Here is a 27073-nt window from a genome sequence, read left to right as displayed (position 1 = left end):
GAAGATAGTCTGCATTCGTTTTTCTTTGGTGTCTGGATTAGTGCATGAGGAAAAAAGAGTTTTCAGTGGATCCCCTCCCAATCCACATTTTCATTCTCTGCTTTCAGGAATTACTCATTTTATGCCTTGGACAACCAGAATCTTCGCCAGCTCTGGGACTGGAGCAAACACAACCTCACTATTGCACGAGGCAAACTCTTCTTCCATTATAATCCCAAACTGTGTTTGTCGGAAATCCACAAGATGGAGGAGATCTCTGGGACGAAGGGGCGTCAGGAAAGGAATGACATAGCCCTGAAGACGAATGGTGATCAAGCCTCATGTAAGAAAGTCTCAGAAGGCAGCGAGGCTTGCATCATTTTCCTTTCCCAGTGCCTTGCTGACCTCATACTCTTACTTCTCTCAGCCGAGCCCATGATGTTTTTCCAGGGACTGTCCTTGTCCTTGTGCACTGCAGCGACACTGTCAATGTGCCATGAGTAAAAGTACTTACGGGTTCTACATCTGGCCAGGAGCCTACCTTGCCAACTTTGGTCTTCAGAAGTTTGTTCTTTGTGTGCTCAGCTGTGAGTTTTTCAGGGTTGAGTGTACCGTTGTGTCTTTTTGAAGAGCTGAGCACAACATAACCTCAGTCCAGACTGGGACTTTGTGTTGCTGCTGAATACCTGCTTAATACTCATAATCATCTTTTCCCATGCCATGAGGCGACAGCGTGCACGCAGAATAAACGTAGTAAAGAAACAGGATTTCCACCCATCTCTAGAGCCATGTGAGGCAGTTGCTATGACAACAGTCAGAGAAATTTTTGCAACAATTTTTGTTAGGCTTCTCAGAGGTTTTTGAACTAACAGCTCTCTTCAAGAACAATGATAAGACAGTGCCTGTGTCAGCACGACTAAGGAGCAAGCGCACAGGGTTGCTTTATGCTCTAACTAAAGTCGTGCTACTGAAGATGTAGTTTTGCAGATGCTTATTTTGGCAGCAGTACTGCCACAAGCACATCCCTTCTGCACCCCCAGCCCTGCTGTTTGTCCCCGTTCTATGCCACACACAATCCCCTTTCCCTCTTTGTGCCAGTAGAACTCTTACAGGGCTGCATGGTGAACCAGACTGTAGAAATAACCTGGGGTAAAAAATAGCAAGCTTTGTTGGTTTTAGCTTGTGTCATCTCTCTGCTCTGATTTATTGCCTAGCCCCACAAAGGCAGGAACAGGAGAACACACAGGTTAACACATGAGATGCTTAAGCAGGTATTGCCACCAAAAACCCGGCATTAATTGAACTATGATTTCAGTTTCTTGCATTGCAGTTCCTTGCTCTTTTCACAGCTTGCAGTGCAGCTTAGGTCATCCTGTGGCTACGCTGTTTCTCTGCATTTGGTGACAGCGCTGCTTAAACAGCCCCTTTCCTGATTCTGCCCCCGTCGTTACACTGCTGTAGCTATTTGTGAACAGACTGAGAAAGTGAAGATCTTTCAGCTGAATCAGTTTCCTGATCTGGTTTGCCACATATCAACACATGCAGCCATGCCAGCACAGTGGGGAGAGGGGAACGTAATGATTGCCGGCCTAAAAACTGGCAGTACCAGTGAAAAAACCTACAGAGAGCCGCACCCTGGGGGCTATCACGGCTCTAGCCTGGGCAGAGTGAAGGAGGTACAAGGAATTAGCTGCCTGTAAAGGTCATCTCGTCCCATGAGACAGGAACAAGCTCTTCCCACATTTGGGGATGAAACGATTTGGGGTTCAAATCCAGCTCTGTCATGTGGTTGTGTGCAGCTCCCGGGCTGGCTGGTTGCTTTGTTTAAAAGCAACTGGAGGAGATGGTTGCGCTTCTCTTTGCCAGCTTTAACTCCACTCTGCTGAGCTGTTCTCTGTGCCGCCCCCCCACCTCAAATCACAGGTTGCCAGTGTGTTTGGCTTTTTGTTTGTTTTTACATTTCAAGTCTAGTTTTCACATTGGCAGCATCCTGTTTACCAAAAAAAAGGAAAAAAAAAAGCCCTTGTTTGTTCTGGATGTGGTGCCAGTGAAATGAGTGTCCCTCCTCCCTTGTGCAGCTACTCCAGGAATGGCAAATCCAATCAGAGCCTACACAGTTTGTCCTTCTTGGACTGCTTGGACATACCGTATCGTAATGCGTCCCTTGAGCCTCAAAACTCCACCCTCCTGCAACTGTTTGTCGTCCTTCCCTCCTGTTTGCAAAGGGACCATGCTACTCCCAGGCAAGGCTGGGAATTCACGCACTTCGAAGGCAGAGGCTACAAAAGCTATGCAAACCGTGTTACTGGGTTCAGCTATATAGATTAGCGTGAATTTTAAAATATGTTGCCTTTAGATGTCCCACTTAACTAGAATTTAGTTCAGCTTTTCTACAGGGTCATTTTCATAAAGTCATAGAAAAGCTTAAAGCTGGCAGGAACCTTAGGAGGTCATCTATTCCAACCCCCGGCTTAAGGCAGGAATAGCGTCAAAGTAAGATAAGGTTTTAATGAGCAGCTCTTCTGAATGCCAACATTCTCATATTTATCTGTGGAGGAAAAAAAAGGTCTAAGATAATTAAAAATAGAAACCTTTCTTTTTTAGCATTAAAAAAACTGTCTCTCTTGTTACAGGTGAAAATGAATTGCTGAAATTTTCTTCCATTAGAACATCTCATGACAAGATCCTGTTGAAGTGGGAGCCGTACTGGCCTCCCGATTTCCGTGATCTCCTGGGATTTATGCTTTTTTACAAAGAAGCGTAAGTGATCCACCATTAGGTTACAAAATAATAGCCATTATAGCCAGGCTTCCACAAATGGCAGTTGGCATTGAAGAGTAGATATTAAACATGCTGTAGGCATAGCTATTTAGTCTGTGTGATTATCTGGCTCCTACACTTAAGTTTCCAATGTTACCCTTATATAAAAGTGTTCATTAAGATCCCTGACTTACCTGAGTAGTGTACAGTCAAAATTCCTCATTTAAGAGCAATCCAAACATCAGTTGTTCCAACTATTCTAGACTTACGTACTCTAACCATGGAGTTTATCATCTCCCGACTATCCATGGGATGTTGAGGGTTTTATTCCCTTTGAGGTGGGAAACATTCTTTTAGAACCAAGGTTACTGAGCTGATTTTCATAAAGCTGAAAATATTAGCCTGGATTTAGTTGTTGGGATCATCTATGGAGCAGTACCCGATCTGCAGTGCTGTTAGGAGACCGGGTTGCAAAGCTTCCTGTGCTTCCTTTTCAGAATGCATACAATGAGATGGTTATACGTTCTCCAAAGGGTAAAGGATTATAACTTTCAGTGATGTCTTTGGAAATGTTGTTTTTAAAAGCTTGAATTAGGATTCTGTTAATTTGAGGCTTTTCTTCTTTTTCTAAAGTCCATACCAAAATGTGACAGAGTTCGATGGCCAAGACGCTTGTGGGTCAAATAGCTGGACAGTTGTGGATGTTGACCCACCCCCGCGGTCAAACGAGCCCAAAGCCCAGGCCCAGCCAGGCTGGCTTCTGAGGGGCTTGAAGCCATGGACACAGTATGCTGTATTTGTTAAAACTCTGGTCACCTTCTCAGATGAACGAAGAACATACGGTGCGAAGAGTGAAATCATCTACGTCCAGACCAACGCTACTGGTCAGTATCATTAAATTAATGTTGCCTTGCAAGTGAAAAAGAAAAATAGACCTAAATAGTCTTCTGCCTGGTAGTCATGATAGTCCTGTATCTGTGAAACTTCCCACTGCCATTGCTGCTCTACTTTGGTAGGAAGGTATTCCTAAACAAATAGAAGAATGAATACTTCCCTGCGTGGGGAGATGGTGCCAACGCGCGCTCCTTCCGTCAGGCTGACGTGGCCACGTGTAAGAGCTTGCGTGCGCACCGGTGTGTCCTGCTGCAGGACTGTTGGGTGTCGGTGGGCCTGCTGTGGAGACCACTGGTTATTCCCATGGAAACGGAAACTTGCCTGTGTTTGTTCCTCCTTCTGTCAAGCTCTTGCAGAGCCGTGGAAGTGACCTCTGTCTCTTTTCCCACCCACACAGTTCCGTCAGTCCCATTAGATCCAATATCTGTTTCCAACTCTTCATCCCAAATCATTCTGAAGTGGAAGCCACCCTCAGAGCCCAATGGAAACATCACGCACTACCTGGTGTTCTGGCAGCAGCAGGCAGAAGATAGCGAGCTTTATGAACTTGATTACTGCTTAAAAGGTGAGTGTGTGGTTCTCTCTCTGTGCCTTTCAAGCTATCTCAGAATTGTCTGGGGATTGTTCACACACTTTGGAGGTGCTCTGGATGCCTGATTTTGCTGTTTTCAAGAATGTTGTTCAAGAGACAGGCTGAGATGCAGCTGTGTTCTCCCACTGTTCAGTTACATTATACATTAAGTGCTACTGCCAAGTTATGTGCAGAAGCTCTCCAAAAACATTTTTTGCAAAGTAATCAGATATTTTTTCCTTTGGGGATCTCCCTTCTGCACTTGTTCCTTTTAAACTGAGTAACAATACCAGCTATGGAGATAGTAAGGGAAAATATCTGTGCTTCTGGAGATCAGTGGCCAGGTTCATTTTTGAAGGCATCCTGTACCTGTTTTCGAATTTTTTCAGGATGCAGAGTTTCACTGAGGACTCCCAGAATCGTACCTTCTGACCTGTGTTACCTAAACTGAGAAGAACTGGGGTAAAACTCTGTTTGACTACAGCAGCATCTGAGCTCCATTTCAAAAATAGCAGAGTTTCAAATCAAAGGCCAGTCATAAGAGAGGGAAAGCTGCTCAGCCCTGGATATGAAAGCTCAGAATGCCCGAATGTGCTATGAATCTTGTGTGCACTCGTTTTGGATCTTTGTAGGATCAAACATCTGCTTCTGCCATATCAAGCTTGAGTGATACTAAAATTGTTTTGTCCACAGGATTAAAGCTGCCCTCAAGGACGTGGTCTCCTCCTTTTGAATCTGAAGACCCTCAGAAGTATAATCAAAGCGAAAACGAGGATGTCAGTGGAGAATGTTGTTCCTGTCCTAAAACAGACTCTCAAATACAAAAGGAGCAGGAAGAGTCTGCTTTCCGCAAGACATTTGAGAACTATCTTCACAACGAGGTCTTTGTCCCCAGGTACAAATATCAAACAGCGTTGCGCAGGTGGTCTGGGGTAGGGAAATGTAATTGATTCCTAAACAAAAGACTTGGGCTGGACGTGGCCATATTGCCAGTTTCTCTGGGCGTCCATCAGACTGTCTGGTCCAGCTGAGCGTGTGTGTCAGAGACTGGGGAGAGCGGAGCACCTACAACTGGTGTTACTACAGATTTGGAAGATCCTGCTCTTATTTCCTGTCTCAGCTTGAGAATGAAGTGAAAATCCTTAACAAATAGCTAAATGCCTGCAGCTCGTTTCAACTTGTATGATGCCAAAAATAGCTATTTTTTTTCTGTCCTAAAATTTTGTGGTCTAGCTTTTCATCCAATTGAAAAGAAGGGGAAAGAAAAAGGGAAGTTTACCGTGCCACAGCCTTGTCCTTTAGCGCGGTATTTGCGGTCTTCCTTGCACTTAGTCTGGGAAATACCTCCAATACCATGAGGAATGCGACTGCTGCGGGTGGTGAATGTTCTGTTTTGAATGGCACACGCAGTGTCACATTAAGTGGTATTGAATGTCTTCACACTTCATATGCAACTTACAGAGGAAGCACTGGGAATCAGGTTAGAGTCTGTAATGATTTAGCCTCTTCACTGTCATGTATTTTGTGCTCTATATTTATTCTCTGCTTACTGCCCTTAGCTAACAAACATTTATTTGCAGCTGCTTGACAAAAGCTACATTACTGCACTGAACATTTTTTATTATCGAGTGTATTACTAGACAGTGTCTCCTCTCTGCAAGCCTGCAGTTGTCACAGGGAAGCTTGTGCAGAGTCCCTTCTTTTGCTATTTCTTTGCTGTTAGTGCAGATCAGAAGGACAAGTTTCAGTGTACAAAATGACGCCGGGACACAACATGTTCAAAAGCAGAGGAGAACCAAGCCATATACAAAAGCCAAACTCCTCTTTATGTAGGCAGACAATTCTGACAATCTGATTTCTTTTTCTTTTTTTCTTTTTTTTTTTCCCCAATTTTATTGTGCAGCCAGCCCAGGATGCTTCTCAGGCCAGTTTCTGGGGTATGTACTTTAGGAAGAAACCAGTCACCAGGATGTGCCACCTTGTCAGCCCGCTAAGGAGAAATCTCCACTTCCCCTACTATTAAAACTAATCCTTTTAGTACAAGCCCTTTTTACTGTTATAAGTCAGCAGTAAAGATACCTTCCTGCTGACATGCATCCTGCTTGTCTTTTCTGACAGGCTCCAGGCTGTGGCAACGTAAATCAGAATTAATTTTCCTGTGAGTACTGTGCCTATTGCCTGCTCATAGGGCAGCCTTTCTAGAGCCTGGCAACTGAACATGAAGTGTGTTTTACTTCAGGTGCTTTTTCTGTGGCTCCTGATAGCTTACTGACCTCTCTCCAGGCACTGTGTGGACTCCCCTTGAGGTTAGAAGCCTTCTGCTCTTCAGGGGGAGGAATCTCACAGATGAGGATACGAGGGAATATGAGATGGCAGGGGTGCAGAAGACAGAGCAGTTGAAGCTACTTCCCCTACGTCTTGTCTCCTTGTTTTCCATGTACCATTTTTCTCCTCCTGTCCTCTTCCCAGCTATCCAATCCCTGTGCAGTATCCAGTCCGTACGAGGCGCTGCCGCAGATCTTCCGTGCTCTGCCTTAGTCCCGGTCTGATCAAGCCTGGCTTGCTGAGAACCCCTCTGGAAATCATAGAAGCTGTTCTTTCCCCATGTGCACGGTTGATTACTCCAGGAGATAGTATCACAAGTCTTGTGGGTTAATTTGCTCGGACACTGGCAAGGCAAACTAGAAGTTTCTGAATGCTTCTTGCCATACCCACCTTCCCAGTTGGAGGTAGCGGGTATCTTTACATCACGTGCTTTGTAACCTCCCTTCGTAGCTGAACAAAGTGGCCATCAGAAGCTGATGCTTTGTTTCTTCTTTCCTGTGTTACTTGCTCTTACATTGGAATGAGTTTCGCACAGATTGGAGCAAACGGGTGATTGCACGCTGGAACAGGGTGCCCAGGGAGGTTGTGGAGTCTCCATCCTTGGAGATGCTCAGCACCTGACCAGGCACGGTCCTGAGTAACCTGCTCTAGCTGCCCGTGCTTTGAGCAGGGGCGTCGGGTTAGACGATTTCCAGAGGTGCCCTCCAACCTCAACCGCTCCATGACTCTGTGGAAAGCATGGAAAGATTTCAAAAGTAATAAAAGTCCTGAGAGGCAGAGGGGAACTAAATGGCTGCTATTCAGGGTGTAATTTCATGTATACTCTCCACCACGGCTACTGCAGGAAAACCAGTCTCACTCTTCTCTCTGTCTCTATCCTCTCTCCCTGTCTCTCACACACGCTTGTGCCATTGCAAATATTAGTAGGTTACAGAGTGAACAAGATCTGGGAAATGACTCACATTAAAAGTAACTTTTTTTTTTTCCTTGAACTTGGTTTCCTAGTTCAATCCAATTAATTTGTACAGAGAAATATATAAAAGCTTTTGCCAGCACAACGGGGAAGACAGGCCAGCTGTTCCTCTGCTAGTTTCAGGTGTATGGAAAAACTTGGCTTAAGCTAGCTAAGGCATTTTTAAAGTCCCCCAGCACAGGCCATACGCATGTGGTGGGTTGTCACTTCCCTCCTTCCAACGGAGAGCCTTCGCACACGCTGACAGTCTCTGAGAGGAGGAGGAGAAGGCACCTGAATCCGAGTATTTCACAGGGAAGGTCAGTGGAGCTACTGAAATGGCCATAACAAAAATGGCACTGGAACAACTATGGGAAGACATCAGATGTTTGAAAATACAGAGAATTTGGCAAGAAAATTGCTGCAAATCTAGGATAATAAATATGTGAAGATTGGGGTTTACAGCTTCAAAAGGTTTTCTTGCTTTCTGTTACTTGAGAAGGAAGAAACTGTTCTTGCATTTTACTCTGTTGCATCAGTGGTCAAATTACTGTTTTACTCGTGAAAAACAAAATTCTCGTAAACATGAGGAAAAGCTGAATCCACGCTTTGTAAACAGTGACGCGTAGCTTTGCTTTTAAGTCCAAACAAGGTTCTGGTTGACCGTAAAGAATCCTTCCAAAGGAGGGAGGTGGCATGACCCAGACCTGGGGCTCTGAACTCTGCCCCATTGTTAGGGGACACTGTTCAGAACAATGCACGAGCTGAGATAACAGCAGCTCCAAAGTGAGTTAATTAGTAATTGGAGAAAGAGAAAACTAAAAACTGGAATGTGCTTTGCTCAGCCTGCCGTTTGGCATCCCGTTTTTTCATCAGGTGGATGAATGTGCTTACGTTGTTGCGTACAACCTGATGTTTAGTTTGAGGAAATCTGAAAATCTGCTTTCCAGCTGGTTGCATTTGCTGTTGGAGGAGGAATAACACCAGGGAGGGGAGCTGGGGTTTGCAAAGACCTGATCGGCACAATCCTCCGTTGTAGCTGTGGTTGGCCAATCATTTGCCTGGTAGTCAGAAGGTGGCAGTGGAAAGTTCAGTTCAGCAGCAAAGATTTGCTTCAGCAGCCTGTTACATTTTTAGAGACTGGAGATGCCTCAAGTGTGGGTTCAGTTCAGGTCAGTCTTTGTACCCTTTAATAGCTGCACACACATGCACACACAAAAAAAGATCATCATCCCCTTAGAATACACCGTCCGGTTTTCAAATGGCATTAATTCCTTTTGTGTAACTAAATACTATTACTGATTCACCACGTTGGTTAGTTCCCGACCTGGAATTCCTCGTGGCAAACGTGTGGCAGGACATAAAGTGTTAGAACGAGGAGTTTTGTTTTGGTACTTGTTGCTTTCTTTTTTTCCCCGAGAAAATGAAATTTGTGAATGGTTCTTAATTCTGTTGAACTTACTCTGTTTGTTTACTGACAAAATCTGACATTAAGGTTGGCTAGTAGTACTCATTGCAAACAGGGGAGTTGACAGGATCACACTGCCAGTTCTGTTTTTACAACTGCAAAAAATTGTTTTTCAAACTGAAGTGCAATAATTTGAGAGGCAATATTTGGTTAACAAAACCACACAACTAATACGTAATCTGAATCTGTGAGTTTTAAATGCATCTGTTGAAAAGAACGTAATAGATCTGGTCTCTCAGGAAAAGGTTAAAATTATCTGTCTATCTAGATTCAGCCTTAGGGTTCAGAGTGGCAGATGTGTTCCGATGAGCTGTGAAACTGGTCTTACGCTTTATAAATGCAAGTTTATGACACTTAGAATATGTGGAACATCTAAGGGCATCAGAGTTGGGGGCTGCGATATGACCTCATTTGCTAGAATGTGTAGGAGATGAACTCTGAAGCATTGCAACACTGTACAAGGCATCCATGAGGCAACCTAGTGAAGTTGTATTCAGCTGAGAGGATCCAGAAGAACTTGAATTCTCAAGCAAATACTTTAGACTTGGATTATTTCTTAATTTTTTTTTCCCCCTTGTATGAAGTTGTGCAGGGAAGGAGTCTCAGGGATACATAATTTTAAAAAGCTCTGTGCGTTACAGGGCGTGAGACAGATTTCTTGTTTTTAAAAAAAAAAAAAGTCCTGAATTTCTTTGTTCCATTGCAAATAGAAGGCTTGAATTTGAGTTTTCAGTGGCACTCTGAGCCGTCCCATTTTAACTCTTCCTTTTCAGATGAATGTGTTTACATTGACTCTAACAAATAACAGTAACCTGTATTATTTAATAGGCCGTCAAGAAAACGAAGAGACCTTGGCTCTGTGGCAAATGCCACTGTGGTGATACCCACCATCGCGTCCTCTCCAAACAATTCTGCAGCAGCGTCTGAGAACGCAGAGGAACAGAAACCTTTTGAAAAAGTTAAGTCTAAGGAGTCATTGGTTATCTCAGGCCTGCGGCATTTCACCGGGTATCGCATTGAGCTCCACGCGTGTAACCATGATGCTCAGGAATCCCGATGCAGTGTTGCAGCTTACGTCAGTGCCAGGACCATGCCAGAAGGTAATTCTCTTCCTGAGCTTTGTTTTGGGTCTATGGCTGTTTTCAAAATATTGCTTCTCCTGTGGGAGCCAGCTGCAAGACAGAAACGTCATGTGGGACTGGTGTTCTCTTTATGTCCTGACAAGAAAGGGTGATAGATGAACTATTGGCAGGTTTGAATTTTGCAAGAGACATGAAATAAGACTATAATTTATCATGACCTTGGTTCTAGCTAAGGCTGATGATATCGTCGGTCCAGTTACCCATGAACTGGTTGAAAAAAATACGGTGCATTTGAAGTGGCAGGAGCCAAAGGAGCCAAATGGTCTTATTGTGCTGTACGAAGTGAATTACGGACGTCTTGGGGAGACAGAGGTGAGAATTTCTGCTTGTCCCTTAGCACAGCACATCTGGAGAAGTAGCTCTGCCTGGAAGTCCAGGACAGTTTAGTCTTTAATAGTCCTTGTGCATATGGTGTTCTCTCCTGCCTGGTTTTCTTGTGGACGAACCAGTGTGACGAAACTTTACGAGTGAATTTGTGTCCTCTGGAGGTCTGTCTGTGGCGACACTGAGAAATAAAAATCTGCCTCTATGGTGCCTGTTTGCCAAGTAAGCCTGTCTAATCTGCCAGCTTTCTGCGTGGAGTTTTTTTAGGAATTTTGTTTCACAGGAGGACAGAAAACATACATTTAGATTTAAATTGCTTAGAGAAATGAAGAAAGTGTTGAGCAGCCAGAGATGTTGTGGGCAGCCCTGCTGCCCGTGCAGGATGCCAGTGCCGCGTGGGTGGGAGGGCTTGCCAGCCCAGGTCAGGTTTCGGGGCTGAGGTCTAGTACAGCAAATGGCATATGCTCTCTGTAATCTGAACTGCTAAACTGTAAAATGCAAATCCAGGACAAACCACTATATTGGAAAAGACCCGAGCACGTGACAGCCCTATTCGTGTACGTTTGCCAGACGAGGAGGTGAGGCAGAAATGCTGGTGTGCTGTTACAGAGCTCTGGGTTGTCGCAGAGGTAGCGTAACGCAGCCTTCCTCTTCCCTCCTCCCGCAGGAAGCACACTACTGCGTTTCCCGTAAGCATTTTGCCAGCGAGCAGGGCTGTAAACTCCGTGGACTGCAGCCTGGAAACTACAGTGTCCGTATACGAGCTACATCGCTGGCTGGAAATGGCTCATGGACAGAACCTACTTATTTTTATGTGGCAGATTATTGTGAGTTCTTTTTTTTTTTTTTTTTTTTTCCCCCAACATTTAATTCCTGATAGAAGCCCAGGTTATTTTTGGAAGATGGGGGTTTAGCAAGCAGCGCACAGGGAGCTGTAGGGGATCGTAAAATATTTACCAATGCATCTGCTGAAATTACTTAGAAACGTGCGACTGTTCTTCATGTAGCTGTTGAACAGCAGTTTGAGTTCTCATTCTGACCAGCCCTGCATTCTGTGTCTGAAATAGCCTCTAGTTTCATATTTGCTCCAATTTATTCAAGGGGGAGATCTTATTGGGAGAAGACTCGGATTTTGGACCTGTATAATACCTCCAACTCTCTCTTTCTCTCTTAGTGAATGCTCAGCCTAATATTGCTGTTATAATTGTTCCAATTATTTTTGCCATAATAATTGCTGGAATTATTGGAGCTGCTTACGTGCTTGTGAAAAAGAGGTGAGTGCAATTTTACGTTGTTTCCACCAGAACAAGCAAAACTCATACCCAACGATTTTGTTTATTTGTTAGAAGTAACCCTATGTTTATTTTATAATTTAACTTAATGACTGCAACATTCATTTAGGAAATAGTTTGTGCCTTTGGAAATTGGGACAGTTTGTATTTGCTGCATGCTTTGGGAATTAATCAAACTGCCTTCAGTTCTAATGTGTCAAAGGCTGCAAACGTGCTGAAGAATTTGTGTCTCTCTTGCAGACAAACCGAAGGACCAACTGGACCACTCTACGCATCCTCTAACCCTGAATATCTCAGCGCCAGTGATGGTGAGAGCAATGAGGGCTTTTTCAGTGCCTTATTTCTTGGATGGTCATTCAGGCAGTGCAGCAGTATGGGATTCACATTGTCTTTACGGAGTTTTTCTAGTCTTTTTTTTTAAATTTATACCCATAGTAACCTGTGGTAGTGCTACACAAGGCTGCTGCAGAAATGTCTTTCAAAAGATACTAGCTCAATTCAGAAACGTTTCCCTCTTGCTCAACAGTCTACGTCCCTGACGAATGGGAGGTTCCACGAGACAAGATCACTCTCCTCCGAGAGCTGGGACAGGGCTCCTTTGGCATGGTGTACGAAGGAATCGCCAAGGACATAGTGAAGGGAGAGCCAGAGACTCGCGTAGCTGTGAAAACTGTTAACGAATCAGCCAGCCTCCGCGAGCGCATCGAGTTCTTAAATGAAGCTTCTGTGATGAAAGGGTTCAGCTGCCATCATGTGGTAAGCCCCACTGGGTGCCTCGGATGATTAGCAAGTCCCATCACATAACTAACAGTTCTTTGGTGCTTCCAAAGCTTGACGCTCAGCTTACAGAAGCAGCCCTTCTGCAGAGGCAGTCGATCAAAACGAGCTGGGATCTTTCATATTTTATAAAATGCATCTTTCAAAACTTCTCATCATGACAGGGCTTTGTGGTGCTGTTCTGAGCTCTTGTTCGGGAGGTGTTGGCTTTGCTATGTCCCCCTCTTTTCAGAGCTGGGCTCTGCCCAGTGTGTTTGGACACAACCTTGAGGGAATTTCTCACTTATTTTCCAGGTTCGCCTCCTCGGCGTGGTCTCAAAAGGACAGCCTACTCTGGTGGTCATGGAGTTAATGGCACATGGAGATTTGAAAAGTTACCTCCGCTCTTTGAGACCTGATGCTGAGGTAAAGGCAGGAGAGAGGGAGTCTGTTGTGCAACAGACTAACTTGATTTGCTTTTTAATACTTCCTTATTTATTGTAGAATAACCCGGGTCGTCCGCCACCGACACTGAGAGAAATGATCCAGATGGCTGCAGAGATCGCTGATGGCATGGCCTATCTGAATGCCAAAAAATTCGTTCACAGGGATCTTGCAGCTCGTAACTGTATGGTTGCAGAAGACTTCACTGTGAAAATTGGAGGTGCGTAGTGTGCGATCGGAAGATAATTCGGTGGGTCATATTTGTTGTAAAGGCAAATACATGAAGCCCAAGACCAATGTGGCAAACACAGGTGATTTTCACTGGCTCCCTTTGCAAATGTGGCAAACTTTCCTCTTTTTCTTCCCTGTGAAAGGATTGTGTGGACTTTAGTAAGAAAATAATCTCCCTTAGAGCCAGAGCAGCTTTTCTCACCTTCTCTATTCTCAAACCTCTATCCAAAAAGTTTATTGCCTTTCCAGCCTGAGCTGCCTAGGGTTATCTCACTGTTCTTTGCTTTCATGAGAATTATGACAAAGAAAGTGTTGGGTACAACAAACCAAGTGTTGATAATCCTATCATTAGGTCAGGTGCCTTTTAAAAGTCATTTGTCTTCCACAAGAACCAGTTTTTAACCCAAGCCCTTTTAGAAATAAGTAAATATAACATTTAAAAATAAAGCAAAACTCCACAGCGTGGTGGTTTTTCAGACCTCGTTGGACTTAAAGCCAAGGCAGTGGGATTTCAGGGCAAAGACAGCTCTGTTTTACTTAAAGGGGGTGAATAAAAATAATGTTTAGTATAGAAGCTGTCAGTAAAAATTTTAACTCTGGAGTCTCCATCACAGCTCTGCAGAAAAAATGCAGGGAAAAGGAAAATGTTTTGCATGTTAATCACCAGGTGACAAATGACTGCAAGTTGGGCCATAGGAGGGTTACAAAAATAGGCTGGTGTCGAAGGAAAGGTTCATCTGGAGATGTTGCACAGTAAAAGCAGCAGAGAAGGAGAGACGTTTAACGCATCCCAATTGCTTTTCTCAGACTTTGGCATGACCAGAGATATCTATGAGACGGATTATTACCGTAAAGGAGGCAAAGGACTGCTGCCTGTGCGGTGGATGGCACCCGAATCGTTAAAGGATGGTGTTTTCACTGCTTGTTCCGATGTGTGGTAAGTTGTACTCTGCAATCCCAGACGGATTCTTAAAAGTATAGTCATATTCTTTTAAAGTATGTGTTCTCCAAAATCAGACCATCGTTTGTACATCTCCAGGATGTTTTATTCTCACCGGGAGTCTTCTCTCTTTCTTAGGTCGTTTGGTGTTGTCCTCTGGGAAATAAGCAGTTTAGCAGAGCAGCCGTACCAGGGACTCTCCAACGAGCAGGTGCTAAAGTTTGTCATGGATGGAGGATACCTGGATCAGCCGGACAACTGCCCGGAGAGGCTGTAAGTAGTAAAGCAGGGGACAATCGACCAAGCTGCGCCCTTTAGCTGCAGTGTGGCCAACAAAGGTGGCCCAACGTGTGGCACTTCTTAACCCCTTCTCCGTTGGGGAGGAACAAAACAGACTTTAGTGAGCCACCACTCACAGAAATTCAACCAGTGCATCCTTAGTGATCCAGGAATTAAAGAGCTGAGCCAGCCTGTTTCACTAGAAGGGAAATTAAACCAACCTGGACCTTACATCGTGAGTACAGATTCAAGAGAAGGAAATATAGAGCACAAGAAAAGCTTAAAAGCTTAAAATACAAATAAGCACTCTATCAGTTGCCCAAACAAAACATTCTTCCTCCGCTGCGGACTAGTGGATGGCAGTTGGCTTATGTCACGTGGCAAAGCCTGGCCACGGTCTGCATCCACGTGGCCGGAGAGGCTGGAGAGCAGCTTGTTAATCCCAGGTCTGCTGAGGTTTTCTGTAATTCATCTCCTCTATACTATGTAAATAGTCTTGAGAATTACAACAGCTTTTTACTGCTGATTTTCAGAAATCCGATTTATGGCTAATGAGGAGGGAGAGGCAGGAGAATGCTGTGCTGAGCCAGGAGCTCGTGTTTATCAGGTCCGAGGCCTTTTCATTTCTGTTGCAGACTCATTGCCCCACTTAAAGTACAAGGCTAGGCTGCCTGCAAGGTGAGGGAGAAAAGAGGGCACTGCGTGAAGACGGTGAAAAACACCTCGCAGAGATTACCAGCTGAAGCCAGACGTTCCTCTGCGCGGGGTTAAGGGTTATTCTCTGCAGCTGCTCGTGACATTTGCTGTCTGGAGGTTACTGCGTCCCCAGGTCTGCCAGCACGGCTGCATACCCAGATGCTCCCTAAGCTGCTTCTCAGAGTAATTAAAAGAAATCCCATTACCAAGTGTTTAACCTGAGCTCGGGTGTTTGACAGAAGGGTGTCGGAGCCGCTGCTGAAGCAGCGTGCAGCACTGGGGGCACCCTGGTAACCTCTTACCCCAGCCCACTTCTGGCCAAAACAGCACTTCCAGAGTCAAAAAATAAACATGTTTTGTGAGTATCGTTATGAAAGAAGCCTGCTGTCCTGGATGTTTGTCTCTTGTGGCCAGCTACAAACTCCAGTTTGAAACTTTATTTGTACTTGTAAGTTCTTTCTCCATGGTGTCTGATAACATATGACCTCTTGCCGCAGCCTTTCTTTGGGTGGGGTGTTTACAGGACCTCTGTCCTCTGCACAGCCTCCTATTTTCCTTGAAGTTTTAGGAGCTTTGTTATCTTTCAGGCCGAGTTAAAATTAAAATTGAACGAATTAAAAAATTGTGACCTGGCTCTAAGTGCGTGCACGCATACACAGAGTATGTGAACTGCAGCCCTGTTTCCTTCGGAAGCAGAGTTAAGAACAATTGAAGGAATTGGAAGGAATTTTTGATCTAGACAGAAATAGAGAAAAAGGAGTGTCAGGATCTACAGGCAAATACGGAGACTGGAAAGAGAACAAACAACTCAGAGTGTCAGAGGAGTAGCGTCTGCGGTGGGTGGTCTGACACGGATACCAGTCGCGGTCTGTGCCAGCCCTGCCTACGTGAAGTTGTTTCTTCCTACCCCTGACTCTCGTTTGTCCTGATCTAGGCACAGCCTGATGCAGATGTGCTGGCAGTACAACCCTAAAATGCGCCCCACCTTCATCGAGATCATCGAGATGCTGAAGGAGGACTTGCACCCCAGCTTCCACGAGGTCTCGTTCTTCTACAGTGAGGAGAACAAACCTCTGGAAACAGAGGAGTACGAGATGGACTTTGAGAACATGGAGAGCATTCCCCTCGATCCCTCCTCGTACTCGCAGAGGGACAAAGTCCTGGGACGGGACAACGGGCCCTCCATGGCCCTCAAGGGGAACTATGAAGAGCACATACCTTACACTCACATGAACGGTGGCAAGAAAAATGGCCGGATTCTCTCCATGCCCAGGTCAAGTCCTTCCTAACGCTTCCTGTTTGGCCCAAGGGTTGTGTCTGCTTTTTTCCCCCTCCACAAATCTCAGGACTCTTGTTATTGCTGCCACAGTGTATGACACACATCTACAAACTCTTCAGATTTTTAATCATCTTATGATTAATACTTTTTTTTTTTTTTTTCCTGCCAAGTTGACTGGTTGTCAGTGGACTTATCTGTGAACATAAATGGAAGAGGTCTCCATGGCTGCTGTCCCTTCTGTAACCATGGTTTCAAAACAGGAAGCGACCGTGTAAGTTAAACTGAAAGAGGAGCATCCACGTTTGCCAACAAAAGACGTGAAATTTGCTGGTGTCTGAGCTACAGCGTAACGGTGCGGAACAAAACTTCTGCAGGACAAAAGCATTTCCAGTAGAATTCCAGGCTTTCAGGCATAATCTTCACTACAGCTGAAGGATTCAACACATCAGTCGGACGCGCCAGATCCTCAGATTGACCAATAGCTGCTGCTTTCGTACTTTTTAAATGGGTTAAATCCCAGGGGTGCGTGCGTGCGTGTGTGTGTGCGCGTGTGTGCAGTATATATATGTGGGGTGTATATGTATAGCAAAATATACACTTCTTTTTTTGTACATAAGTTTTGTATGTTCTCACAGAAGCTTTCCTCTTCTTGGAAGTGTGTACTTATCTTTTTTCCCCCATTTCCCTGGAGTGACTGAATCCTAAACAGATTATTTTTATACTAAGGACTCTTGGGAGTAGGTTTTCTCTCATTAACAAATGAGGAAAATGTGCTGGGAGCCAAAGGAGCAGAAATCTGAGATTTGTGGGTACTTTCAAGACCAAACGAAGTAGGAGTCCCCTGACCTGAGATACGGAGTTTTCTGTCCTTACAGCATTGAGTATATATATTGTTTGTTGTAACATATTTAAAAATGTCTTTAGTTTAAATTTTAACTTCATATAAATTATTGACTGTTTATGATCCTTTCGGGGAGGGGAGAATTTGGGGGATTGTTTGGTCTTAAAGTGGTCCAAAGATTTCAGAACGAACTAATTTTAGCCAATTACCCTTTTAGGAGCTATGAAGCACGTGTTAAGTTTATACTTGACAAGGCTTTATCCTACAGTTTCATGATGTATTGTGCAGTCAGCTGGCTCCAGTCGAAGCCCTGAGACAAAGTGGTTGGGACTTCGCTTGGCTGTGGGGGCTGAAGGACACCGGCGCGCCCCGGGCCCGAGTCCTGCTACTCCTTTGCCCCGCGTCCCTCGCTGCGCCGCGGAAGCAGCCGGCGAGAGGGGACGAGCAAGAACTCTGACCGGAAAAAGAGACGCTAAAGCCGATCCGAAGGGAGGAGAGCACGAGGCTCTTGGCTCTGCACGTGAAGCAGAAGCTGAACGTGACTGTGGTTAGCTGCCTGCTGCCTGCCTGCTGCTGCTCGGGCGCCTGGCCTCGTGCTGCCTGCGGGCCTTTGATGTTTTCCCGAGATACCCGCGCTGCGTCCCACGCGCTTCCCGGGACGCGTGCGTTAGCCCCTGCTTTCAGCTCGTCGGCGTGTCAGCTTTCGCCTTCTGGACTGTGCTTTGTTTTGCTGCTGTTTGCGTGAAAGGCAGAGCTGGTCAGCGTAAGACGTTAGAAAATAATTGTGAAACTAAACGTGTCTCGTAGTGATGAGGGAGTGCGCTGGCAGGGAGAAGTGCCGCAGCGAGAAATGGAGATCATCGATGCTGCAGGCCCTTGTCATACGGGAGGCGGGTTCGAAAGGGGAGAGAGGTGCTCAGTCCTCCGCGTCTCCTCCTGGAGAAGTCCGAGAGCCGGTTTGTGCTCTCTGCCAGGAGAAAATGAGCTTCTCCCACCTCGGCGAGAGTGGGGACGCCGAGCTGGCGCGTGAGTTTTTATTCCAGCCCCGGCGGTGCTGCCGCTTTCTCCCTGTAACCGAGGGAAAGGGGCTGGAAGCGTAGGGAAGCGCCGCTCCGAGCCCGCTCGGCTCCGCCGCGCTGTAGCCGACGGTGCCGGTGCGAGGGCCGGGGAGGACGATGGACCGCGCAGCGCCGCGAGCTGCCGGCCCTTCGCGCTGCTGGGCCTGGTGGGTTCGGGCAAAGGTGGAGGGTGCAGGGTGCTCGCAAAGCTGGATGGAGAACGGGCGGTCGGGCGTGGGGGAGAGCCTTGGATCTCAAAAGGCCTCGTTTACATTTCTTCTGCTTTACAAAGTAGTAACTTCAGCAGCTCTGTGCTACACTGCAGGAAAGAAGACATATTCTCACACTTTTCTAAGGAAGAGAAGTTTTTCTTATTAGAATTTTTTTATTTATTTTAATATATAAAACACTGTTTTAAAAAAAAAAAAACACAACAAACAATTTGTTTTCTTAAACACACAGAACATGTAAATTTGTGTCCGTAAAATCTTGGCAAGTGGATGTGGTGGGATTATTTTTGTCCTGTTCTGGTGCAGTCTACCTCAGTGTTTCTTAAGGATATTTTTAATACTACGCACCTCTAAACCTGTTTAAATATTCTGGTCTGGACCTATTGCGGATCGGGGAAAATCAATATCAGCTGATTCCAATACTAGGGACCATTCGCTGAAGGGAATGGGTGGGAGAGCGGCTCGTCACTGTTTATTGCTAATCCGAGCGGTAGTGACCAAAGGAGCCGATTTACAAATTTGGATCTGATATTCCAATATCATCCTCTTAGTTCTGTTGTGATTTTTTAAAAAAAAAAAAAAAAAAAAAAAAAAAAAAAAAAAAAAAAAAAGAGCCATTTAAATGTTTGGACTTTAGCGAACTAATGACCTAAAAGGAGGAGACCGCTTCCTTCTGGAGCAGTATTTATTTGCCAGCATGGAGCCGGGACCGTGACCGGCCCTGTCGGAGCGGGGTACCGTGGTCACGGCCCTTCTCGCTGCGCACAGGTAATGCAGAGTCCTGCCGGTGGGATGTGACCTCCTGAAATAAACCTTTCCCAGCACGTCCTTGTTTTGCTAACATTTTAAATCGCAGTGATCGTAACTGTGGGAATAGAAGATCTTTTATATAAACAGACATTGGAACCTTGTATTGGGTCTGGCTTTGAAATTTAGTTGATATTGGTTGGCCCTGTGAGTACACGTGATTTGCAACGCTCAGATCACCGAACAAGGGAGTACGTGGTTTGCTTTGCGGACAGGCAGTCCATTCACATGGCTCGTATCGTCATCTTCGCTCTGCACCACGCCGAGCAGTTATTTATACCCAGCGCTGCGCGTGCAGATTATTCCAGTCATCCTTTCTGCGTTGTGCCGAGGGTGAGGAATGGTACTAGTGGTGAGGCGATCGTTTTTCCCCTTTTTAAAAACCAAAAAAATGACACTAGCGGGTGCCACTCGGGGCTGTTAAAGATTACGCTCACCCAGCTGCAGAATTAGGAGGAACAAATGAACCTCAGCGGTAAAGCCCAGCTCTCACTTGGGGAAAAGCCCTTACTCTCAGCCCGCAGCTGACGCTCTGGTCTGTTGCTGGAAGCTCCTCGCCCCGGGGGTGCCGAAGTCCCTGACTTGGATCTCGCCGGTACCTGTTGAGAGACACCGGGGCTCGCGTACAAGTTGGGGTAGCACGTGCTGGACGAAACCTGCTCTAGGCGTGGCGTGGCGGAGGACTCCTGCCCGGGAAGCTGAGCTGTGCAAGCGGGCGCTGTGCCTTCCTCGGAGCTGCTGCCGTTTGCTCCGGCACGGCCCCTGTCGCGGTGAGAATACCGCAGCTGCGGTGGAAGCAGCGGCGGTCGCTGCTGCTGAGGGGCAAGGAGGAGCGGAGCGATAGCGCAGGAAGGCAGGAAGAGCGGCTGCAGGAGGGCAGCCGTGACCAGCTGCCGGGAAGCTCGCTCTTTTCTTGCGGTAGCATTTATTGGAGGGTTGGATCCTGCCCTTGGTGGGCAGAGGAATTCCCGCTCGCGGCACGGGGCAGCAGGACGGGCTCGTCAACGCGTTCGGGGGCAGCCGTGGCCTCCTGTGCGCGGTTCGGGGCCGGGGAGGTACCGCCGAGTAGCCAGAACTTCACTCTCACGCTGGTGAAGCAGGAGGTGGCAGGAACAGCTTTCTGTGCTCCGCTGGGTTTTCACTGAGCAGATGTTCGAAGCGCGAGACTGGAGAGGTTTCTCCGAAACGTTTGCACATTAAATTCAATTGCCACTTCCGGAACGCCTCTTGCAAATCTGGTACTTCTCTTGCAGCACAGCGCAGCATCGCAGAGCTTGGCTGCTGGGTTAGAAACGTGTCTTTCTTGGCTGCTTGTAAATACTCTATTGTGTTGTAAAGTAGAAGAGCTAATAAACTCCGCGCCAGCGCTGGGTTGGGGAAGGTGATGGGAAGTAGACCACGCTGCAACGAGGATATTTTCTGTTGATCGTAAAGCAGCTGTGTCGGTATGGAAGAGGCTGCTTCTAGGTTGCTAAAGGGTGCTCTTAATTTATGGATAGTGTATCTCTTTCCTCCTAAATTTGTATGATAGCGATGGGACACTTTGCTTAATTTTAGTATGTTGCATATAGTGTTGGTATCTCTTTGGAAAAATCTCAAAGTCGCTTACTGCGTTACTGACCTAACTGCTGAAGGCAAATAGGGAGACGGGAGCGGGGAGGGTGCTGCGTCGGTTGTTCTTGAGCCTCCGTTTTAGGGGAGCGGGGGAGGCCATCGAGTTCCCTCTTAACGTCCCTGTGACACGAAGACGGACCCTGAGGTACTGCGGGCCCTTCACTGCGAGCAGCGATTCCTGATACCAAGACTGGAACCTTGTTTTGCAAGTCGGAAAGTGAAATATCTTTGTGCCATAAAAACCTTACTCAAGGCTGTGCTAGGTGCTCCCGTGTGAGATCGGTTCAGAGCCCGGAGTGAGCAAGGAACTGCAGATAAACCCTCTGACGCTCGCCGCGTCCCAGCCGCCCGCGACGCTGCCCGGCGCCGTGCGGAGACGCGGGCGCGGCCACGGCGGGACCCGCTCCCGCTGCGGAGCCGCCGATGCCCCTCGCACTTCCCTGTGGTCCAGGGAAAGGAGCTGTTGAATGGCTTGGAATCGAGAAACAGTTACTTCTGAAATACACGAAATCAAAATAAGATTAGTTTGGTATTTGTATGAACTTAACTGAATTTGGCCTTTTTATTACCTTCTGCTTGGCTCTGTGTTAACTCTGCTTGGATTCTGTGCGTGACTTGGTGTCGGAGCATTAACACGTTCAGCCTGTTCTGGTCCCGCTTGCCTTGTGTCGAGCATCGCAAGAGTGAAGCCAATCGCACGGTTGACTTTGGGAGGAACCTGACTGTTCAAAAGCAATTCTAAAGCTACCGTTTTTAGCAAATCTGCTGTCATTAAATGTGTATTTCTTTTTAAAATGAAATTGCTTGTCCTTCTCGAAAGTAAGCACTTATTCTTGCGGTTTCAGCAAATTAACTGCAGCACAATGCAAGCTCTAAGGGGACAGGTAGAGAAATGACTTTTTAAATATTGTATAATAAAGTTAGTATTAACTCCTACAGCGTTGTTATCTTTTTTTTTTTCTGCCAACAGCTTTGCAATCGGCAAGAAATTATGGTTCTGGTAGTCGTTTTGTTCCGAGTCCGGTGTTCTAACTGATGGTGCTACGTACTTTGTTTTTCTCGGTCCAGAAAGTCCCTGTGGGAGCGGGGCTCCCGGCTGGGAGGACCCGGGACGGTTCTGGCAGCTCACGAGGAGCCATCGGCGGAGCTCAGACGTGGGCACGGAGGCTCTCGCTTCGCTGGGTCCCAGCCCCTGTTAGGTCCCAGCGTCACCAGTAAGGCTTGAGCTCAGGACTGGTTACCTGAGATGCCCGAGCTGGGCTCCGTACCAAAGCTCTTCTGTGAATCCAGTTACTCCCAGCAGCATCCAGCAACGCTCCCACCATCCCAGTGTCCGAATGCTTCTCCCATGCCGCGTCCCATGACAGCTGGCTGATGGAGAACTTCAGAAAGGCCCCTTCTAAAGCTGAGATGGTGGAATGTTATTTAAAAAGGAAAAGCGTTGCCCTTTGCTTCAGCTGGGGCAATGATTTTATTCGTGGAGTGTCAAGGCAGTGGTTTGTGTTTGAGGACCTGCATGGGCGGGGGTGCTGGACATCGGCGTTATCAAACACAGCCACAAGCAGATGCTTTCTGCTTGCCATTGGATAAACTGAAGACGGTTTCGGTTACGTGTTAAGTGATGTTCTGTGAAGTCTTTTTTTTTTTTTCTTTCTGTTTAATCTTGCTGCTCCCACTTTACTATCTGCATCTCTAAGGTTGCAGAATACAAATAGTATTGCAGATACTTCTTGTTTGAAATAAAGGATCAAATGTGCCATGATTTTTTTTTAAAAAGGAAGAAAAAGAGAAAAACCTTCCCCCCTTGATTTATTTTTTCAATGTTTTCATATATGAGCCAAGCAGTGACATGTACGGAAAATATCTTTGAATATTAAGGAAAAAACAAATCTTGCTGTGTGTCAGGATATTGAACAATTAACTGTTTATATTAAAATTCTGAATAAATTATCCAAGAATAACTCTGTTCGTGTGTCTGCTGTCTGTGCAGCACTGAACGCTGCTTTACCACAGAGAAAGCACTAAATCTGTAGCTTGGAATAAGCGATACTTTCGCTTGCAAAATGAATGGTGTTAAGAAAAAGAAAATAGCGATCTGCCAGTTCCAGGGTTGTGGTCTGAAGCCAGTTCAGCTCCTCTGCCTGACGACCCGGGCCGTCCGTGCTGGGCTGCGTCCTCCCCGATGCCGTCGGGTGGGCGTTGGTAAGGGGATTCCTTCTGCCTGAAACAGCGAGAGCTGCTTCGCTGTAATCTAAATCTGTTCTTTCCACATGGACGGACCCAGGCTTCCCTCCCCGTAAGGGGACAAGCGCCTGCACAGGCAGTTCTGAAAAATAGAAGTCGGGGGATCTGCTTCATCCCGGTCCCGCGGCTGAGCAGCCATAACCGGCTTTGCACCAGGAACCGTCTCACCGGCTCTGCAGCCAGCCGCTCTGGAAGCTAAAGAATTTCTTAAATCTTCTTTTGCTTCACCAGAGGCGAGATTTCCTTCCCGATCAGCTGCGCCAGCAAGGTGGGGGACTTACTGTTGCTATTTTTCAGACGCCCTGCTTTCCTTGCATTCAGCCAAACCGTTCGGTGGTGCCGTCGTTCCTCGTAGCCTTGGGATTGCCACCGCCGGCGTCTGCAGGAGCTGCGGCCGATGCGGGCCCCTCGCGGGGGCTGACGGCCGGGCCCGATGGTGCAGCAATGCAGCCGGTGGAATGAATAGTTTCGGCGCAATAGTTCCTTCCCCGCGGCTCTGTCCGGCCGCGGATGATTTGCCCTGGCTGACAGCCTGCGCCGTAGCCCTGGCTCCTCACGCCTCGGCCCCGGCGACGGTCCTTCCCTGCCCGCCCTGAACGGTTTGGGGCTGCTGGGATCCCGCGGGGAGCTCTGCCCCTCACCGTGCCCAACCCGCCCCCCGGGAGGGCCCCGGGATATGGTTTGACGCTCGTACAAGGAATTGTTATAAAAGCGAGTAGCGTGATTTTCTTTTTGCAAAAAAGCGCTGCTTTTTCGGAGGGGTGGAGGTGAATCCTCGCCCCTGTCCCTGACAAGTTCCAGCAAGTTCCTCAGCCCAGGGCTGGCGGGAGGTGCCGGTGCTGGCTGCGCAGAAAGCGCGCGGTGCTGATGCCACCTCGTGCCCCTGCACGTGGGGCTGGACGAGGCACGCGGCGCGGGCCCTGCTCTGCCCGCCGCCCCGCTTCGGGCACGCCAAGGAGCTCAGCTGGGCTTCGGCGCTTCTGTAAGCCCGTCAGAGCTCTCTTACCGTGAGAGTGATGAGAAACAAACTGGTATTTTAAGATGTTTTGGAGTTGCTGCTTCTGGCACAGGCTTGATCTCTGGGGAATCCTAAAATGCAAAATTAAGCAAAGCCACGGAACTTGAACTTGCTGTCACGGGAGGTTTGCTGCCTGCTGGGCTCTCTGGGATGCTGTGGGGAGGCTGCAGAGGCTCGGCCAGCCCTCGGGCCGTCACCCCTCATCGCTCTTCCAGGCTGCCTCCACGGCTCCCCTTCGGGAGCCCCCAAACCACGTCAGGCATGGGGCAGAAGCTCTCGTCCTCGTTTGAGCTGAGGACAACTCACCATCCCGTCAGCTGGGGCGGCTGCCTGGTATTTAGGAGCAGCCCCGATCTCTGATAGTGATCCAGCTCTTGTGGACTTCAGAGAAATTAAACCTTAATTCCTCTTTGCTCTTGTGGTTTCCTGGAGCACGGGGTAATTGCTATTCCAAGCGCTGCCAAAGCTGCGGTCTCTGAGTAATTGGAGTGTGAGCGGATCTTGTTCTGATTAGGGCTTGGCTGGGGCTGGCGTGCGCTCGGGGCAGCGGGACGAGGAGCGTGCGCTCATCAGCCCACGGGGCTCGTTGGGAAGGAGCGAACGGCCGTGCCGAAAAACCTGAGGCCAGGCTGTGCCGGGGGCTCTGCCTGCCGGACCGCACACGGCGAGGGCAGGGGGACCGCTGCCTCATCCCTCACCCCACCCGCTTCGGGAGCTGAGGGGCCCGTCTCTCACCTGCACGGACTGTGGCCAGCACAGGCATTTCCGTGCTTTGCTATCACTTCATCCCGTGTAAGACTGAGACCCGCTGGCCTTCGGGGTCCCCGTTGCGGCCCAAGGTCAACCCATGACAGCAAAGACGGAGGACGCGTTAACAGGAGCCCCGCGTGAGGCCTTGCTGCCCCTGGCAGGAGGCTAACGAGGGATGGTGCAACGAGCCTGTGGGCGCAGCCCGTGTGCGCTGGGCTCTCACGGCGCACAGATCGGTTTTTCTCTGAACGGAACAGGAAGCAGTTTGCGGCAATTGCTGTCCTCGCAGCCATTGCTGGTTCGGCAGCTCTCCGGGCCCCTGCACCGGGTGCTTTGGGGTCCGTGCCCCCCCAGGTGATTCTGCTGGACCCTCCCAGAGCCCCAACCCCTGCGAGGGTGGGAGCGAGCGCCGGGGCAGCAGTGGGGATGCCGTCGAAGGAACTGCAGCATGGGCGAGGCGGGTTGGTTTGTGCCATCGGAAAGGGGAAGTGGTGAGATGGTTGAGCCAGAGGCCCCCGTGAGCAAACCAGCCGCACGGCTGCCGCTTCCCTGATGAGTCTCCGCTTCCCGCTTTGCTCCAGCAGCTGGAGAAGAAGCCGGGGTTGTCAGGTGCAAAGCGTGCACAGGGAACTCGCCAGAGAGATGCCTCCAGCCCTCAGGGTAAGTCGCTCTCTGTACACCCTCCATCCCGCGACAACAGCGTTGTCACTCTTCTTCCTCACGGCCTTGAGAGGAAGCAGCTTGTCTCGAAGGCAAAAGTCCAAGCGCTGGGTTTTGTTCAGCCTTGCCCTTGCACACGCTTGCAGGCAAAACGTGGGCTGGGGAGCCTCAGCCTACAAGGAGCTTTGCTCTGCTGCGAGTGAAGAGAAGCTGAGGTCAGGGTTCAACCCGCAGCGTGTCGCCATGGCTGCCTTTGGGGCAGTGCTGGGCTGGCTGAGCACCCTACGGGTGCTGCTCGTGGCTCCTGCTGCTGCTGTGCCACAGCGGAAGGTTTGCAAGGACACCTTGGCACTGCCCGCTGCTGGGTTTGGGCTGGGCACAAGAGGGGTCCGCGCCTGGGCCCCCCAAATTCCCCTCCACACTGCCCGCTCCAGGGCTGGGCACCTGTGTTATCGTCGAGATCAAAGCACAGGACATGTGGGGAGGGCTGCGCTGGGCAGATGACGCTTTGGGGTTTGGGGCCAGGCAAGGGAAATGCTTTTCGCCACCAGCTTTTGCATAACACCAGCCCAGTGTGGGCTCCATGCCGTGGAGGTGCCTGTGGCCATTCCCAAACTGGCTGGGCTCTGCTCAGCGAGGCCGCAAGTGCAAGCTGAACAGCGGGGAGAAGGTTCAGGCTGGCCCAGGAGCCCAGCAGCTGCACAGGGGTAAAACTCGGGTTCTTCAGCCTCATCGAGGGGGTGGGAGCAAAGTTTGGAGCCAGTCTGGGCTGTGGGGCTGGTGCCAATCGGGAGCAGTGGCCTTGGAGACCTCAGGGTGGGGAGTTTGGTCTCTTGGGGCAGTCTGGAGATAGCTGAGATGGCTCCCACCTGTGTGGGAGAGCTGAGAAGGGCTTGGAGAAAGGTCCGTGCGTGGGGATGGGGACTCGCCGCGAGCTGCAAGATGATGCTGATGTTGTGGACGGACAGGGTCTCGCACCTTCCCTTGCAGAGGCTCTGCCACGGCACTTGAAAACGGTGCCAAAGGTGCAAATATCAAGCCTGTGGTCTTAATTCTTACCCTGCGTTACCCAGGTAAAGGTTCTGCCCCTGCAGAACCACCTGAGAGGTGATGGTTTATCAAGCCGACAGCTGATCACCATGAACGGAGCAGGGAGGTTTTGGCAGCGAGGGGAAGGGGTTATGGTGCGTTAACAGCTTGTTTTCTGTTTCCATCTGCAAGCCTCGAGCAGCGTTCAGGGGCTGCGTGTGCTCCAGGGCCACTAATCCCTGGGGCCCCGCTGTAGGAAGTCACTGACCCATCACACAGGTGGGAACGCTAGAGACCAGGAATTACTCCCTGGCTACAGCTTCCATCAGCTGATACTTCTGACAAAACACTTGGCTTCTCCACTCCCCCCTTGGCAGCCCCTGGGCTGCAGCCTGCAGTGCTGCCTTAGACCGCGCTGAGCTCTGCCGTGCTCCGTGCTGTGCTCTCCTGCTTGGGGTTATACCTTGCGCAGGGCTCGCAGGGCTCCCAA

General features: G+C 48.4%; 1 protein-coding gene across 1 annotated transcript in view; it reads left to right on the top strand.

The window, feature by feature from the left end:
- The window catches only part of INSR (insulin receptor), a 51367-nt gene extending 33976 nt beyond the window's left edge, over nt 1–17391 (top strand). The window contains exons 6-21 of the mRNA XM_075723482.1: nt 108–322; nt 2613–2739; nt 3373–3623; nt 4031–4198; nt 4898–5099; nt 9778–10049; nt 10261–10403; nt 11083–11242; nt 11590–11689; nt 11948–12015; nt 12234–12463; nt 12779–12889; nt 12968–13127; nt 13946–14075; nt 14217–14351; nt 15988–17391. Coding sequence (XP_075579597.1) covers nt 108–322; nt 2613–2739; nt 3373–3623; nt 4031–4198; nt 4898–5099; nt 9778–10049; nt 10261–10403; nt 11083–11242; nt 11590–11689; nt 11948–12015; nt 12234–12463; nt 12779–12889; nt 12968–13127; nt 13946–14075; nt 14217–14351; nt 15988–16342 — 2827 coding nt within the window. The 3' untranslated portion in view covers nt 16343–17391. The remainder of the gene's footprint in view (nt 1–107; nt 323–2612; nt 2740–3372; nt 3624–4030; nt 4199–4897; nt 5100–9777; nt 10050–10260; nt 10404–11082; nt 11243–11589; nt 11690–11947; nt 12016–12233; nt 12464–12778; nt 12890–12967; nt 13128–13945; nt 14076–14216; nt 14352–15987) is intronic.
- Nucleotides 17392–27073: the final 9682 nt, after the last annotated feature.

This window comes from Pelecanus crispus, chromosome 20 (genome assembly GCF_030463565.1).
Source record: "Pelecanus crispus isolate bPelCri1 chromosome 20, bPelCri1.pri, whole genome shotgun sequence".
NCBI lineage: Eukaryota > Metazoa > Chordata > Aves > Pelecaniformes > Pelecanidae > Pelecanus > Pelecanus crispus.
Note: the sequence above shows the minus strand (reverse complement) of the source record. Positions and strands in the feature narration are given on the sequence as shown.